General features: G+C 43.4%; 1 protein-coding gene across 4 annotated transcripts in view; it reads right to left on the bottom strand.

The window, feature by feature from the left end:
* Positions 1-16,734, bottom strand: part of WDPCP (WD repeat containing planar cell polarity effector) — a 235,631-nt gene that overhangs the window by 55,190 nt on the left and 163,707 nt on the right. For all 4 annotated transcript variants that reach the window (XM_074989391.1, XM_074989393.1, XM_074989390.1 and 1 more), the window contains exon 14: positions 5,277-5,379. In XM_074989391.1, the coding sequence (XP_074845492.1) occupies positions 5,277-5,379 (103 nt within the window). The remainder of the gene's footprint in view (positions 1-5,276; positions 5,380-16,734) is intronic.

Below are 16,734 nucleotides of genomic sequence, written 5' to 3' on the forward strand. Positions count from 1 at the left end.
GTCTCCAGTTCAAATCGAAGTTGGAGGAAAGGGAAGAACTTTGCATTTCTACTCTGGAAAAATGTACAGTGCCATTATTTTGATCTCATAATACCACCTGATATATTCTCATAGGATTTCAAACATCGAATCCATTGAGAATGCTTTCTCTTAAAAAGCTTTTATTGAATTAATCTAACAATGTCTGTTTAGGCCCAGACTAAGGGCAAGGAATACCAGAGAGCCCAGCTGACGCCACATTTCCTCTGCAAAACCTTGAGTGAAACTAGCTGTGTTTTTCTCTCCTAAAACACCAAGGAATTTCAGTGGTTCTACAGTGTTTTCATCAGAATCACCCAGGTATTCTTATTGGCCATAGAATCCTTTGATAGATCTTTCTTGGATACGTGCATTGCAAACTCTGAACATACAAGGAGCTCAAATGAACTAAAAATCCATAAATTATCACCTTTGCAACATTAAGGCTATGTCTACACGTGAAGCCAACATCGAAATAGCTTATTTCGATGTAGCAACATCGAAATAGACTATTTCGATGAATAACGTCTACACGTCCTCCAGGGCTCGCAACGTCGATGTTCAACTTCGACGTTGCGCGGCACCACATCGAAATAGGCGCTGCGAGGGTACGTCTACACGCCAAAGTAGCACACATCGAAATAAGGGTGCCAGGCACAGCTGCAGACAGGGTCACAGGGCGGACTCAACAGCAAGCCGCTCCCTTAAAGGGCCCCTCCCAGACACAGTTGCACTAAACAACACAAGATACACAGAGCTGACAACTGGTTGCAGACCCTGTGCCTGCAGCATAGATCCCCAGCTGCCGCAGCAGCAGCCAGAAGCCCTGGGCTAAGGGCTGCTGCCCACGGTGACCATAGAGCCCCGCAGGGGCTGGAGAGAGAGCATCTCTCAACCCCCCAGCTGATGGCCGCCATGGAGGACCCAGCAATTTCGACGTTGCGGGACGCGGATCATCTACACGGTCCCTACGTCGACGTTGAACGTCGAAGTAGGGCACTATTCCGATCCCCTCATGAGGTTAGCGACTTCGACGTCTCGCCGCCTAACGTCGAAGTTAACTTCGAAATAGCGCCCGACGCGTGTAGCCGCGACGGGCGCTATTTCGAAGTTGGTGCCGCTACTTCGAAGTAGCGTGCACGTGTAGACACAGCTTAAGTCTGTCTTTTACCAGGTGGCATTGAGCTATTCTCAAGATGAGTAAGCAACTCACTCATTATTCAAGGCTGCAGTACCTGTGCTATAAAGTTGAGATGATACTGTCGGGCAAAATCATTCACTTCAGCAGGTTATTACATTCTCAAAAAGCTTTCAGCTGAAATAAAGCATGTTTGGTGTCAGCCTACATCATGGGAGGACTCTGGTGACTTGAGGTTGTCAGAAGTAGGGAAGTGGTGTGCTCAAGGGCTCTGTAACTGGGAAGAGTATTGTATTACACTGTGTTTGAGTTACCAGAGAATAACTGAGAGAGTGGGTTGGGACCAGGAAGTACATCTTAAATGATGTGGATGGGATTGGTGCAGGGTAACATGTCATTGGCTATGTCTACACTAGCCAAAAACTTCAAAATGGCACTGCTCATAGGAATAAGGGGACTTTGAAGTAGCCGGGGTCCTTTCGAAAAAGAGCACCATCTGAACAAGCCATGCGGTGGCGAGCCACATCAATTTCGAAGTGCCGCAGCTGCCCGCATGCTAATGAGGTGCTGAATATGTATGTCAGCGCTTCATTAGTAAACTTTGAAATGGCCATTTGCATGGCCATTTCAAAGTTTTTGGCTAGTGTAGACACAGCCATTGATAGATATATGGTTTGGGGACAAATATTATTTAGGAAGCGACCTCATCTTCTGGCCTTCATAATACATCCCTTGATCACACCACCACCTTCTAGAGCCCATTCCCTACCTCTGCATACAACATGGGTCCAGCTGCCTCTATGATACATCACTTGTACATCTCACTGTTTGCTTTACTTGCTGCCTTCTTTTTGAAATCTGCAGTGGAAGTGAAGAGCTTGATTTAGAAAGCCTCAAATGCCCTTGAAAGAGAATAGCAGAAAAAAGGAAAGCGAGTAGATGGCTTCGAGAGCCACAGGGAGTGGGAAATGGGATAGCTGAAATGTCTGGGTTTGCAAACCAGTGAAGAGGAAAAGGAGGAGGAGGGAAGAGAAAACAGGCAGGGGACCTGATAAAACCCTGGTTTCAATAAAAAAGAGCTGGACACTCAGACTGTCTCTCAATAATGGGAATCACAACACATTTGGGCACCTGGTAACTTAATTTTTCTATGCAAACGTAAATGAAGTTGTATTGTGTATTAGCACATAAATGATCTGTAATGAAAGACTCTCTTGTAAAATGTACAATCCAAGAGGCAGAGTTAAGGTTGTTGTTTGAACTGTAATTCTGACTCTTCCGACTTTTGCATGATTCAGATCTAAGAGTTCGTGTTTCATTGACACTCCAAGTTACGTACCAGGTGGTCATTTATTTTGCTTTTGGTTTTGAGTGGCATAACACAAAAGTGAGGTCTATAATTCAAGTACCTCCAGCCATGTCCCATTCCTGATCTCCTGGCAAGATTCCCACTGATGTCAACTGGTCCCATGTACTGGGGCTTAGCTGCAACTTACCATGGCAGGCATTGGATCTACTAAAAAATTTACACCACATTTACATTAACTATTCAGGAAATGACAACCTCTTAAAGAGCACATCCTATATTAGACTGACTTTATCATTCACAAAGAAGGAGTTTACTGTGAAATAATAAGAATTAACATTTAGAGAGGGCTTCTCATGCAAGACACTCAAAACATTTTAAAAGCTTTAATTTTACCTCACAGATCTCTAAATATTAGTATTTCTATTTCACCAACAATGAAACTGAGATGCAAAGAGATTAAGGGCTAAACTTGCAACATTAAAAGTGTACAACTGCAGCTAAATGCGTGTGCATTTATGCAACGCATCATCCAAGTCAGGTTTTTACAAGCACATGAAGCCGATTAGGCATTGAATTAGCTGCATGCACATGCAAATACTTGACTTGCACGTGCACGTTGGCAGCAAATGCATAATCAGATATGTACAAATGTAAACTCAAAGGCCGTAGCTACGCTATCCTCTGTCTTTTGGAAGGGGCATGATAATGAGCTACTTTGGCAGATGCTAATGAGGCACGCTATGAATATGCAGTGCCTCATTAGCATAATGGCAGCTGCATGTGTTTAGAAAATGCTGCTTTCGAAACACGTGCCGCCTGTGTAGCCGGGGGCCTTTTGAAAGGACCCCCCCTGGACTTCCCCTTTGGTTTTGGGAAGAAGGGGCTTTCGAAGTCAGGCAGTCCTTTGGGAAGTCTCCTGTCTACACAGGCGGTGTGCATGCTGAAAGCAGCACTTTTGAAACGTGCGCGGCCACCATTATGCTAATGAGGCATTGCATATTCATGGGAGTGCCTCATTAGCATCTGCTGAAGTGGCTCATTACCACGCCCCTTCTGAAAGGCGGGGGCTAGCGCAGCCAAGGCCGAAGTGATAATCCTCTAATTTTGACAATCTGCTCCCAAAAAAAGCTTGCTTAGCCCAAGCTTGCACCAATTTTCTGACTCCAAAGCCTGTGTCTTAACCACAAGATCATCCTACCTTCTTCTCATGTGACAAAAGTAAAAGATCACAGAAAGACGGTGACACTTGACAAAGAATTGCACTGGAATAAGACAAGTGGTATTGTGCATATCACACATAAAAGCCGCTATTCTCTTCTTGTTTCTCCAACTGTGGGGCTCTGGCCTACACAGTAAACCCTTGATTTAATGAACCCCGATATAACGGACTTCAGAAATAACAGACACTGTCTGCCCGTCCCCCTGCCCCTCCCCCAAACAAATGCCGGAGACTCACCAGAGCCTCTGCCAGGGCTGCAGGATCTGCCAGAATGGCTGGGGCTGCCGGGACTGGAGGGGCCACCACAGTGGCTGAGGCCACTGGGGCCAGAGGAGCCAGGGTTGGGGGGGCTGCAGTGGGGCACAGGAGCTCTCCTCCCCCAGCCCTGTGTGCATGGAGCTTGCCGCTGTCTGCAATGGCAATGAGCAGCAGCCATGGTGTCGGAGGCTGCTGCCTGTTGGCAGGTTGGGGGTGGCCAAGCTCCACCTTTGAACAAGCGGCTCGGAGCCGGGGCTGGAGGAGGCACAGTGCTGAGAGCTGCAGGAGGTGGAAGGAGCCAGGCCGGCATTCAGCTCCTCTCCTGGTAATTGGGAGAAGGAGATGGAGGTGTGAGGGGAAGAATGGGACAGGAGGGGGAAGAGAAGGGGGGGCAGAGGACAGGAGCAAGAAATGGGCTGGAAAAGTCAGTGCATCATCTGACGGTATAACCTTTCCGACATAACGGACTTTCGGCATTAGCGGACACCCCTTCCCCACTATGTCTGTTAAATCTAGGGTTTACTGTAACTGTCTTCTGGCTGCTCCCCTCTTTCTCCTCCCTCAGCCTGTTCCTGCTACAAATGTAAAGGAACAGAGCAACCTCCACACCTTCATGCCGCTCTTAAAAAAGATTGCGTGACAACACAAAAAACGATCACGACGTCTACTTTGCAGCAGGTGGAGACATGCATGTTGTATTGCCCAGCTTGATGAACCACTGGTGGCCGAACTGTGGGTGCAGTCCTGCAATCTGTGCTCACCTAGATATTTCTTACTCAAATGCCAAATCCCACTGACTGCAACAGACCTACTTTTGTGCCAGCTGGTGAAGCCCTGGCTCAGGATGGTGAGCAGTGATCTCATCTGAGTACTCCCAGAGGCCGCACAAAATGAAGCCCATTGTCTTCATCGGGACTACTTGTGTGAGCTAACGGTCAGCAGGCCGATCAAGATCTCCACAACTCGGTGCTTAATAAAATTTCCTTGTATGAATAAGGGTTTCAGGATCAGGACCGCTCATACCCAATCTCATTACAACATGCATAGAATTCATTAACCCTCCCTTCCTTATTTTCTATAAAAACGCTGGTGATTTACTTTCTCTTGCTTTGCAGCCTGTGCACGGACACAATTCTCGCTTGTATACCCAAAGGCAAAGCAATGCTGTTTTCATAAGCTTACCTCCTTCCCCATAAATAAAAAAAACCCACCTCCTTTTCCAAGAAAACAATCCAAATTAACCAATAGCCCCCTGCAAGTATAACATTGTGGTGATGCAGAACAAGTATTGATTCAAACAAAAAAGGCTTTTTAAAAACAGCATTAATTCTTACCAACTCCGGTCGTTATTGATTCTGCATCAATGTCGTTAGCCTTTTTCTTTGCCACTTCAGCTAGTGCCAATTCACCCTTATCTACTGCAAGGTAATGGATGTCCTTTGGAAATAAAGCAAAATAAAAGATTAATCTAAAACGAATCAGACCAGTAACAAAAGAGAATTTGAAAGAAAGCGATTCTTTTCTTACTTAGCTCACACACACAAATGAAACAGAGGAAACTACTGCTATATTTTAATTTTCGTTGTACTATTCTTTCCCTATGCAAATTTATTACCACGCTCATGTTGTTGAAAGAAAGGTCTCTGGTTAATAATACATAAAACACTGACCATCCGTGAACTGGTAAAAGTGAGCCTGACGACTCTCCATTAATAACTGAAACTTTAGCTGGATGCTTTCAGAGTCTTTGGTGCAACTGATTAGCTGCTGCAACATGAGCCTAAGGGGGATTGTATTTGCCTGTCTTACTTGTGGTGGCTGCATTGTTTACGTCTAACCAAAAGTGTAGGATGTCTCTTGATCCACAGCTAATGTCTGGTGTGTGATGGAGTCTTTCCATTGAGTATGAGAGTTTTCGGTTAAAGCTATTCTGCAACAGGTTCAGTGTACTGATTTTCCTACTGCGCTAAACTTTTTTTGAGTGTGATGAAGATACTCGCTACAATGATTTTGGAGGTAGTGAGGCTAACAGTGGTCAGTGACTTGAACATTCACATAGAGGAGGAGACTTCTGAGTCAGCTCTTGATTTCATGGCCACTGTGATAACCATGTGTTTAATTGCAGATTACTGGAGACTCAGTTCACATAGTTGGTCACATGCTGGATCAGGGAGCTGTATTATTCCCATGTCAAGGGTTTGCCTTTGCCTCCTGTAATTTGAGATCAGTGTCTATCTCTCCTTAAGGAGAGAGGGAGCTGTTTTGATAGTCAAACCCAGTGCTGGTGTACCATGAAGCAACACTCAGTGTGCCTCAGATCTGCACGCCAGGAGTGATGTCTGCTGCTCCGTGCACACCGCTTGGTGGGAGAAATGTGTGGTGGTAGCTCTGGCGCGGTGGCAGCGGTGGCTCTGGTGAGTTGTCAGCATTGAGTTAGAGTGGGAGGGGAAGGGGCTAGGGGTGCCTGACTGTGTGGGGAGGGGTGGGAGATTGCGTTAGAGCGGGAAGATGGGGGTGCATGGTTCTGGAGGAGGGGAGGGGGGATTGGGTTAGAGTGGAGGCTGGGGGTGCCTGGCTCCAAGGGATGGGGAGAGGATTAGGGTACATATATTGGGTGTGCCCACGAAATTATAACAAGTGCTGAAGTGTGCCACGAGGTGATAAAGGTTGCTGAGCACTGGTCTAATCTTTGAGGGTGGTGCCCCTCAGACACAGATGTGCACCGACAGCCTGGCACAGTTTTGCTTCCCGCGGTAAATGAAGGGTGTTTCCTTGTCAATGAGGTTCTATCAGGTGAAAACTACCTCTTCACACTCATGGGATGTGACAGCCAGTGTGGTTCTGATGGTGGAACTTAACTAGCCACGCCCATGGTGGACGGATCATGTGCTCACTCCTGACCCTGTCCTCACAATTTCAAAGTGTTTAAGAGGTGAGGTATAAAGTGGAAGCGGTGCTCCCCCTGCCTCAGCTTCTTTCACTGCCTCCTTGGATTAGGCTTTAAGGAAGAGGAGAAGATGGCTGGGGAGCATGAACATGCAGGAGTCCATCTTGAAAAGCCTCTCTTACAAGTAAGTAACCACAGAGTGACTTCTGCATATTCCTTCTTACAGGCTAGGCTGGCCAGCAGTATTCCTTCGAAAGAAGGTGGAATGAGGAGTTCTAATTAAAATGCACCTGTAGGAGTTTGCAGACAAATTGAGCATCTGACCTAAAGGCTGGATCCAAGGCGTGGTGCTTTGTGAAAAGTATGGATGAAATTCCAAGTGGCGGTTCTCCAGAGGTCTTAATTGGCATAAGTCGCAGATATGCAGAAGATGCCATCTTAGTCCTAAAAAAGTGAAACTTAATTCCTGGGGAAGAGAACATAAGAACAGCCACACCGGGTGAGACCATAGAGACATCAAGCCCAGTATCCTGTCTTTCAACAGTGGCCAGGCAAGCATGGGGCGGTTATGAAAACCTTCTTGGGGAATTTATTCCCCTGTTTAGACACTGCCTGGAAAGAGGCTATATTAGCCAAGATGACCTTAGCTGGATGTAAAAGCCCACTCACTAAAGACAGCAAACGCCTACTGCAGATGTAACTGCACCTTCAGATGGAGAATATTCAAAAGATACTATGATGTTTTCATGGTTGTCGGAGTTAGGATCCGTACTCTGCATTCCTGGTGATATGTTCTTCTGATAATGTATCAGCCATCACAGTAAAGATTGATTTCCTTTTCTGTACTTCATAGGTCAATCTGGTAGCTTTAGATACTTAGGAATTACACCTTTAGATCCCAGAGGGGATTGCATTTGATCAAAATAAAATATGTGATATGGATCTAGGTATGCAGGAGTTAGCCAAAGGGGCCAATTTTTCTATGGCACCTGTGTCAGTTGGACTAACGCTCAAGCACTGGATCAGCTTCATAATCCTGGCCACAGCAGAGTCATATGGATTCTGAATGTTTCTTGTTTAAACTTAGATTGACTTGAAGATGGAGGAGAGAATGGTCAATTCTACTTGCAGGAATGGTTGTAATCTTAGATCTAGTGCTGAAGGCAGAGGTGAAAGCAATGGTCCTTCACGGATAGATATTAGTGACAGCAGTTTGGTCAGAGAATTCAAAGGGGTGGGACTTGTAATTTTCAGAATGATGCCAAAGTTCAATTAACACTGGTAAAAAGCCACCTTATTGAAAGTGTAAAAGCTGTGTACAGGCCTAACCATTTAAAACTATGCTAAAAGTTTCATAAAACACTTCTGACTCTTTTACATACTTTGTTTTATCTGACTCTTGACTTCCCATCCTCCTACTGCCGCCCCTCTGCTCTTCTGATTTGCCCACCCTGGTTAAAATTTTTCTGATTTGTCAACCTTGATTACTATTTTTGGCTCTCTGTGCCTTAAATATTGAGTCTGTTCTGGTATGGCTATGATCTGAAGAAGTGGGTCTGTCCCACGAAAGCTCATCACCCAATAAATTATTTTGTTAGTCTTTAAAGTGCTACTGGACTGCTTTTTTGTTTTGATAAAGGACTTCTAATTAACACAATTTAGACTGAAGACTCAGAGAGGTTCCAAGTCCATTACTGACAATGGCTGGAAGTAACTGAGTGGCCCCCTCAATTAACACTGCTAGCTAAGGTTCCAATATTAAAACTGCAGTTGATTGCCCTAACAAGTCATCTAGGCAAGGTGCTGATGATGATACTGACGGTATGATGAAGAGATTAAGATGCAGATAGAAGAACATATAGCAGATGAGCAAGCGGGGTTCGGAAAAGATAGAAGTACCATACAGCAGATATTGGCACTAAGACTGATAGTGGAGAAAGCTCAACAAAAGAACAAGAACGTAAACACATGCTTTGTTGATTTTCAAAAGGCATTTGACAGTATAGATCTGAAAGTGACTCAAGCGGTGTTGGAGTCATACGGAGTGGATAGCAGACTGATACGGTTATTGAAGGATAACAGTGACAATGCGGAGGCAGCAGTGAGAACATGTGGGGAGTTGGCAAGTTGGTTTAAAACAAGTTGAGGTACAAGACAAGGAGATCCAATATCACCAAGTATCTTCATCGCACATCTGGAGAGAGAGCGATGGACAAGATCAAGGAAGAAGTAGAAGGGATATCTGTACACAGGAAAAAATTAACAACTTGAAGTTCGTGGATGATATAGTTATCATTGAGGAAGATGAGGAGAAGCTTGTGAAAATGGTGCAGGTGCTAAACGAAGAAGGGAAGCGGTACAGATTGATTATGAACATCGATAAAACAAAAACAATGTTATTTGGAGATAAGGAAATAGGAAGGAAGAGCAATGTTGATGGTATTGAATGTGAAGATAAAGGAATTATTTCCTTGACACACTATCTCCAAGTTAAGAAGAGCATGTCTCTCTCAGATTCAGAGAGTTTCTAGTGGGAAAATCCTTCTACATTGGGATTTTTCTGACACCTTAAATAGAGGACAAAAATTCTGATGGAAGAAGCTGAAGTTCCAGAAGAGAACCAGAAGACACGTAGATGACAAAAAAAGAGAAGAGGGAAGGCTAAAGAAGGTGAAAGGCCACAGCCATACATTTTGCCCAATAAGGTTCAAAAAAAATAAATCAGATTTAAGAAACAAAATGTTGTCTAATAACCACCCATTTCTCCTGAAAATCTCTTTCTTCTGCATGATACGTTCAGTTTCATGAATCTTCTCTCTTTGTCTCCATAGTGTTCTCCTCTTACTACTCCTCTGATCGCTTTGCTTGTTCTGTATTAGATTGTCAACATTAAGGCATATGGGGAAAGATGAATTACTGCTTGAAAAAGATGAGTGACTGCTCGTCAAATACTCAGTTGTCTTCCCACATCCAACAGCACCAACAGTAGCATTGAAATGAAAGTATGTGAGCGGAAGAGCCATGAGGATCAGAAATAATACTAGTGAAGGGTGAAGAGTAAAGGAGTTAAAATGGCACTGCCTCTGACTGAACATGAGCTGTCTTTGAGGATCCCAAAGTCTGGCTGGTTTTGGACCATTGTCTCAGCACAAACACAGGTGTGATTTAAATGTCTTGGGGCAAAGTAACTAGTTAGAAGCTTGATGCAGACACTGTATGTCCTCTGTGCTGGGGGCCTGAGTCACAAAAAATAAGACATTTTTAAAGATTTAAAAAGTTTAAAGACCAGAAGAAGAGCTTTGTGTAGGCTCAAAAGCTTGTCTTTCTTACCAGTAAATGTTGGCCCAATAAAGATATTACCTCATTCTCCTTGTCTTTTTAAAAGTTGATACTATTAATTTACTCAAGATAACAGCTGTAAATTAGATGGCCCTGGAATGAGTCTCAGCTTTCAAATATTTCATATATGACCAGGCTCTACTCTCAAATCTATAGATTGGGGGTGCGGGATTTGGGAGTTGGGAGCTAGCTGTCCTCTGTGCCTTTAAAATCTCCTCATATATTGATTAAATATCAGGGTTATGGTTTTCAATATTAACTAAATACAAAAGATGATTGTAGATTTTCATATTAAATAATGGAGAGATATGTTATTAAAATAACCCAAAATCAGCAAGAGTCCCTTAAAGGAATTTTTCCATAGAAATTTCATGTGGTAAATGTATAATCTGTATTTACCTCCTTTGCCAGTTCTCTGCGATATCATTCCAGTTCATGTAGCCACACGATGAGCGCATTTTTAAGGGTTACAGTACTGAAATTTAAGACGTCAACTATAAAATGAGGCTGCTTAAAATGTATAATTATTTTAAAAAACAAAACTGTGTTTGTGTGACTTTTATTGCTATTTAAACCACCAATTTCCACCCAGATGTATGCAGCAAAGATTAATAAACCTGTAAAACCTGTTTTTTTTAAAAAGGAATTTACAAGATACTAAAATATCCAAAATGAAACTGTAAAATGAGTGAAAATAGAAATCGAGCCCAATAATCCCTAATTTTGTCTCTGTCTTTCTATATCTATAAACACCCTTTATTTTAGATTCTCAGTCAGTAGATTGCTGGTTCAAATGATGATACTATTCAGAGAAAATAGGATTTTCTGTCCAAGTCCTCTCCTCTTCTTCCTTCCCCTATGACTAGTGATAACACTACAATCCTCTATCTCACCTGGTCTCAGAATATGAAGGTCATTTTTGCCTTCTCCCTTTTATTCTCCTCTCACACCACGACTGTGCCTAGATATGATTCCTTCCTTTATGACAGCTTCAAGACCAGAGCCGTTCTGTCTATAAGACCAAGCGGGGAAGTTGCCTCACATCCCATGGCAGCCGCCCAAAACATCCTATGGATGGGAGGGACCAGGGGATTGGGGGGCCTGGTGCTACGGCACCTGGGGGTTGCCTCTCCACTCACCACATGGGTGGTGGGAGCTCAGCAGCCTGCTCTGCTCCCTGCACTGCCCTCCCAGCCCCCTGTACCCTGCTCCTCCACAGCAGCAGGAAGCAGAGTGCCCTGGCACCATGGCGCTCCACTTCCTGCCACCAAAGAGAAGCTGGGCATAGTGCTCTGGGCAGACAGCTCAGCACAGCACAGCACAGCTGCCTGGTGAATGGGGAGGTCACTTATGTTACTGCAGTGCCAGGCACCCTAATCCCCCTGGTAGCATTACTTGGGGGATGGTACAGAGCTGGTGCAGGGCTGAGGAAGAGGTGGAGCCTGTGGCGTGGCTGGGGGGTTGTTCTGGGCCCCATGCATGGCTGGGGTACGGGGTAAGGTTGCTCCAGGCCTTGCCTCCCTCTCAGGAGGGCCCTATTTAAGACTCACCCACCCTCTACGTCTAAAGAGCTGAAATCCTCAGCCATGTCTCAATCATTACTGTTCATCACCTGTGGGTAGGTGCCAGCTTTGGGGTGGGTAGGCAGTGATGAGGGATGGGGCGCCCTGGGGCAGGGGGTCATAAAAGTGGGGGTACAGGAAGGGGAGGAGTGCAGAAGGGATCCAGTGCCCTGGGTTTTCTTACCACTCAATAGGCACTTGGATGTGTCTCCGTCCTGCCAGTGCCACACACTGCTGCCTTGATCTCTGGCCTCAGTGCTAGCCTCACTCAGACCTGCTCCATGAGGCATAACCCCCGTGGGGCTGGAGACCAGGCAGGACTGCGCAGTGCCTGCTGGAGGAGGACATGGATACGCTTATGTACACTGAGCCAGAGTTCAGAGTCCCAGCTCATGGATTCCCAGCCTTGATTTGGGTAGGCCTGGATGCCAAGTGGGTTGGCCACAGACCTCTCAGGAGCACGCATGGCAACATCCCTGAACCAAGCTAATCTCTTATTTAGAGTGCCCAGGTGTCCTGATTTTATTGGGATGGTCCCAATATTCAGGGCTTTGTCTTATATAGGTGCCTAGTGCCCCTCACCCCCACCCTGATTTTTCCCACTTGCTATCTGGTCACCCTATTCTTATTGTTTTCATTCACTTTGTCAGTGATGCTAGAATTGACACTCCAGTACATCTGGTACTTCCAGAAGCATCTCCAGGCCTTTTCCATGCTGTAACCAATACAAGCACAGTCCTCCCTACCGTGATCCTGAAAGCCATTCACCCCTTTCCTTTCCTTCCTTTCTTTCACACTCTTCACAGGTGTCCACAGCAATGAAGTCAATAGCATTCCTTTAAGCCTTTATCTTCCTTGTTTTACACAAAAGTGCATATTCACAAACACACGCCTGCTTTATTTATACACTGGTGCACACACAGGTACGTATGCACGCACATCCTGCGTATGAGAACCACCACAGGTTGCACGTTCCCAAACTGATCACCTACATGACTGTATTACTTTAACCCTTGTCCTTTTTTCCTGTGCTTCATCCTTACTGTTTGTTCCTCTCACTCCTCTTGTTACCACTAAAATCTAGAGTGTAAGTAAATGTATGCAATTAGGGCAGGGACTAAGTCTTTGTAGGTTATCACTGAGGTGCATGACAAGCTTTTTAGAACTATAAAATAATACTAGTAGAACAGACTGTGCACATCCAAAGACCAAGTGGCGAAAGGATAAAGGTTGGGATGGAGAAGAGCGGCGAGTCCCCAGAATGAAGGGATGATGTTTTCAGAATCCCAAAAGTAAGGATATGCTTGGACCAGGTTCTGAGCCATAACAAAGGTGTGATATAACAAGAATGTGCAACTGCCTTGGAATGAAGTAATCAGTTAAGAACTTGAACACTGTATACCCTGTGTGTGTTGGTCTGCCCTGGCTGTCAAGAAGAGAGGGCCTGACTTACAAAAAATATGATTTTTATCTAGATTAAAAAGTTAAAAGTTAATACTGTCACCTTACTTGAGATAGCTGAAATGAGATGGCTCTGAAACAAGTCTGAACTTACAAATATTCGAATGTGTAGCCAGATTCTGTCCACATATGCAATAACATTTCTATTGATTATATTTAGGAATTCTGGTTTTTAGTTTAAAGAGAAAACAGATGTCTTTTTTTAATTGTCATTTTAAATTAATGTGGGAGGGACACCTATTGACTATTTCCAGATCTGAAGAAGTTGGTCTGCCCCATGAAAGCTCATCACCTAATAAATTATTTTGTTAGTCTCGAAAGTGCTACATGTCTGCTTTATTGTCTACTGAACATGACAAAGTTCCTTTCAATATACTTTCAGCTGACAGACTCTGTGCATAATTTACTGTGAATTACATCCCGTATTGCTCCCTTTTCATGCTTTTGGATTTTCTTCTTGGTTCTATGTAAAGGCACTCAGACAATACAGGAATGGGGGCTTTATAAGCACTTCAGACAGACAGAACAGCAGCCCAGTAGTTGGCTTTTTTGTGTGGTGACACAGAGTGTTTTAATATTGGGTGTAAAAATGAGTAGGACAGTTTAAAAAAAGCTGTTGTGTTTTTTAAAAACCATTTAATCTAACTGGTCACCCATTTCTGCCCACTGCAGTCACAAGCATCCAGTTTCTCTCTCTTTTGCTATCATTCTGATGGCAAGAGCTAGAAGCCAGGCAAGAACTCTTTTTTGTTTAGAGTATCATCTGTTTTGAGCATCACAGAGACTCCCAGTCTGTTACTGCCTGCTTTTTAAGGTTCTCAACCATTTTTGCCTTCCTGCATTTTCCAAATTATGTCCCTGTGACAGCACAGACCTCCAGCTCGTATTATATTAACCTACCAAAAGAGATTTTACTAGGAAGTTACTGAACACGTAATTAGCCAAAACCAAAGAGTGAAATCAGGACAAAAGAGAAACCAAAACCCAGATTCCCTTACTATGTACATTAATGAATTGAAACAAAATTAGGCAAAAACATTTCTAACGTTGTAACAGATTTTTTTTCCACATAATCAACCATGAGATTATCATTTCAACTATCACATGACCTATCAGAAACAATCCTAGAAATAGCTTTTCTTGCTAGTTACCACGAGCATGTTGAATGGCTGGCTTTTACCATTTACCAATTTGATTAGTTCCCAGAAGCTGCTTTTCATGCTCATCTTTGAAATTTATGCAGAGCCAGCCCTCAGTGAGCAGAAGTCATCTGAGACACTGTTGCACATTTGTCTATAGGATATTTCTGGGCAAAATTCCAACATTTCTTCAGAAATTACTTACACTTTCCTCATCAGCGTCTCACCCAAGATCTGACACTTTTATTAACATGCCGGTTCCTCGGGTTTCTGCTACCTTTGGCACAATGGATGGCCTTTTGAATTTCCAGCAGCTGAATGCTGGAACACACTACAAAAGGATTTGAAGATAACAACCCTTATATCATTTGATCTTTTCTGACATAGATTGGATCAGTCATCATCCAATAAATGTAACGGTTATTCGTGATATATTAGGTCCCCTTGTATTTTAGTTTTTTATCATTGAACTTTGTGGGAGTTTATATAATTGATAGATTTGTATGTGACGTGGAGTCAGGAGCTATGCAGAGGAATACAGAAACATTTGTATGTGGGTTATTGTAGCATCATGTTAGTGATGTTATAGTGATCATTGAGGAAGAAACTTTCAGTGTGAATCTCTGTCATCAGACACTTTTAATTTTACACAAATAGGTTTTGGAATGAATATTCTCATCCTAGTTCACAGTCCCAAGGTAAAAGCAATGAGAAGTCCTGTGGCACCTTATAGCCTAATAGATTTTTTGGAGCATACGCTTTTGTGGGTAAAGTCCCTTTTTTCAGATGCAGTGGGTCTTTGCCCATGAAAGCTTATGCTCCAAAAAATCTGTTAGTTTCTAAAGTGCCACAGGACTTGTCGTTGTTTTTGTGGCTAACAGACTAACACAGCTGCCCCTCTGATACTTAATCACAAGGTAATTTGTGATGAAGGCTTAAGAGAAGGCTGTGCATACTGTATGCATTAAAGGCTAAATTTAAAAATATCTCCCTAGACTGCAAATGCTTAAGGGCAGGGGGCAATTTTTTTGTTAGATACATTGTGAACTGTGTCTAGCAAATGGCTCTGAAGCCTCTATAGTTACCACCATGCACATAAATAATCATTTTTGTGATATATGTAACTTTGACTTTCCCGACTACTGTATGTTAAAACTTCAGCCATAAGACTGTTACTAAAATGCAAGTATTATTTGCTCATTGTTTATAAATGAGCATTTTCACTTCACTGAGTGGTGAATAAGCAATGAGAAGCTTATGGGGGGATGTGTATTCTGACAAGGTATTTGAAAAAGGGTGGAGTCTACGTTCTGCATTGGGTTTGGGAAATGGTATTAGACACTAGGAATTGCAAGGAAGGTAAGGACCCATTATAAAAAAAAGTTTGATTCTGATCCCACGGCTGTAACTGCAAGGAAATGTCCAAAATTACGTTCATGTAAAACAGCTGTGGGATCAGAATCAGCCTCCACAAGAGCAGTTACGGGGGAGGGTACTGATGGAAGAACGGGAATGAGACGGAGCAAAAGAAAAGATGAGAGCAGAGCTTAAACTTGATGGGGAAGGGAAGAGGGAGCCAATGGATTGATTTGGGAGGGGAATACCAGAGCCATGAATGCACAAATACATATAAAAAGCATATTACAAATACATTAATATGGGCCCATCTCTACTTTCCCAGGCAGGGATAAAATTGCCACCGACTTCCTGTGTAAGCCAGGGTAGAAATTTGCCCCAAGGATATAATTTAAACCAACAAAAGGAGGGAAAATGCAAAGGTAAGTCCTCCATTGTAATATCTTCTCCTGCTATTGAATTGGGTCTGCAGCTTCTCCAGGGCAAGTAGGGAAAGAGAACACCACCACAACAGCTTTCAGTAATTGTTAAAAGGATCAGATTAGACTTTCTGCTACTCTGCGAGTCTCTAAATAACTAGAGGTCTATATGTGTTCTGTGTCTATACCGACAGACCATTCTTTACCCAAAAAGGGGTTAGATTTGATGGTAAGTGAGGAGAATGAACACTGAAAAAGGACCTAATCTATATGAATGATTTGAAACAAGCATGAAAAAGACAAAAAATATCTTAATTTAATATTGATCTTAGTTGAAATATATTTTTATTTTAAGCCACTTCAGAAATGCTGACATTGGAAGATGCTGTCTGATTATATGACATTTCTTGCATCTGGAAGCTAAATAAGAGCTACAAATAGACAACTGACAACTCAGGAATACTACTGCACAGATCTGGAAAATGTCACATGGTGCAATCTGGATAGGTTACAGTAGAAGACACAGCATAAAAGTATCAGCTAGGGGCCACCTGGCTAAGTTTTCTTTTCTAGTCTGGTATGAAACTATGTAATTGTGCCATGCTGCAAACTTTAATCTCTGGTGCAAC

The sequence above is a fragment of the Carettochelys insculpta genome, chromosome 3 (genome assembly GCF_033958435.1).
Source record: "Carettochelys insculpta isolate YL-2023 chromosome 3, ASM3395843v1, whole genome shotgun sequence".
NCBI lineage: Eukaryota > Metazoa > Chordata > Testudines > Carettochelyidae > Carettochelys > Carettochelys insculpta.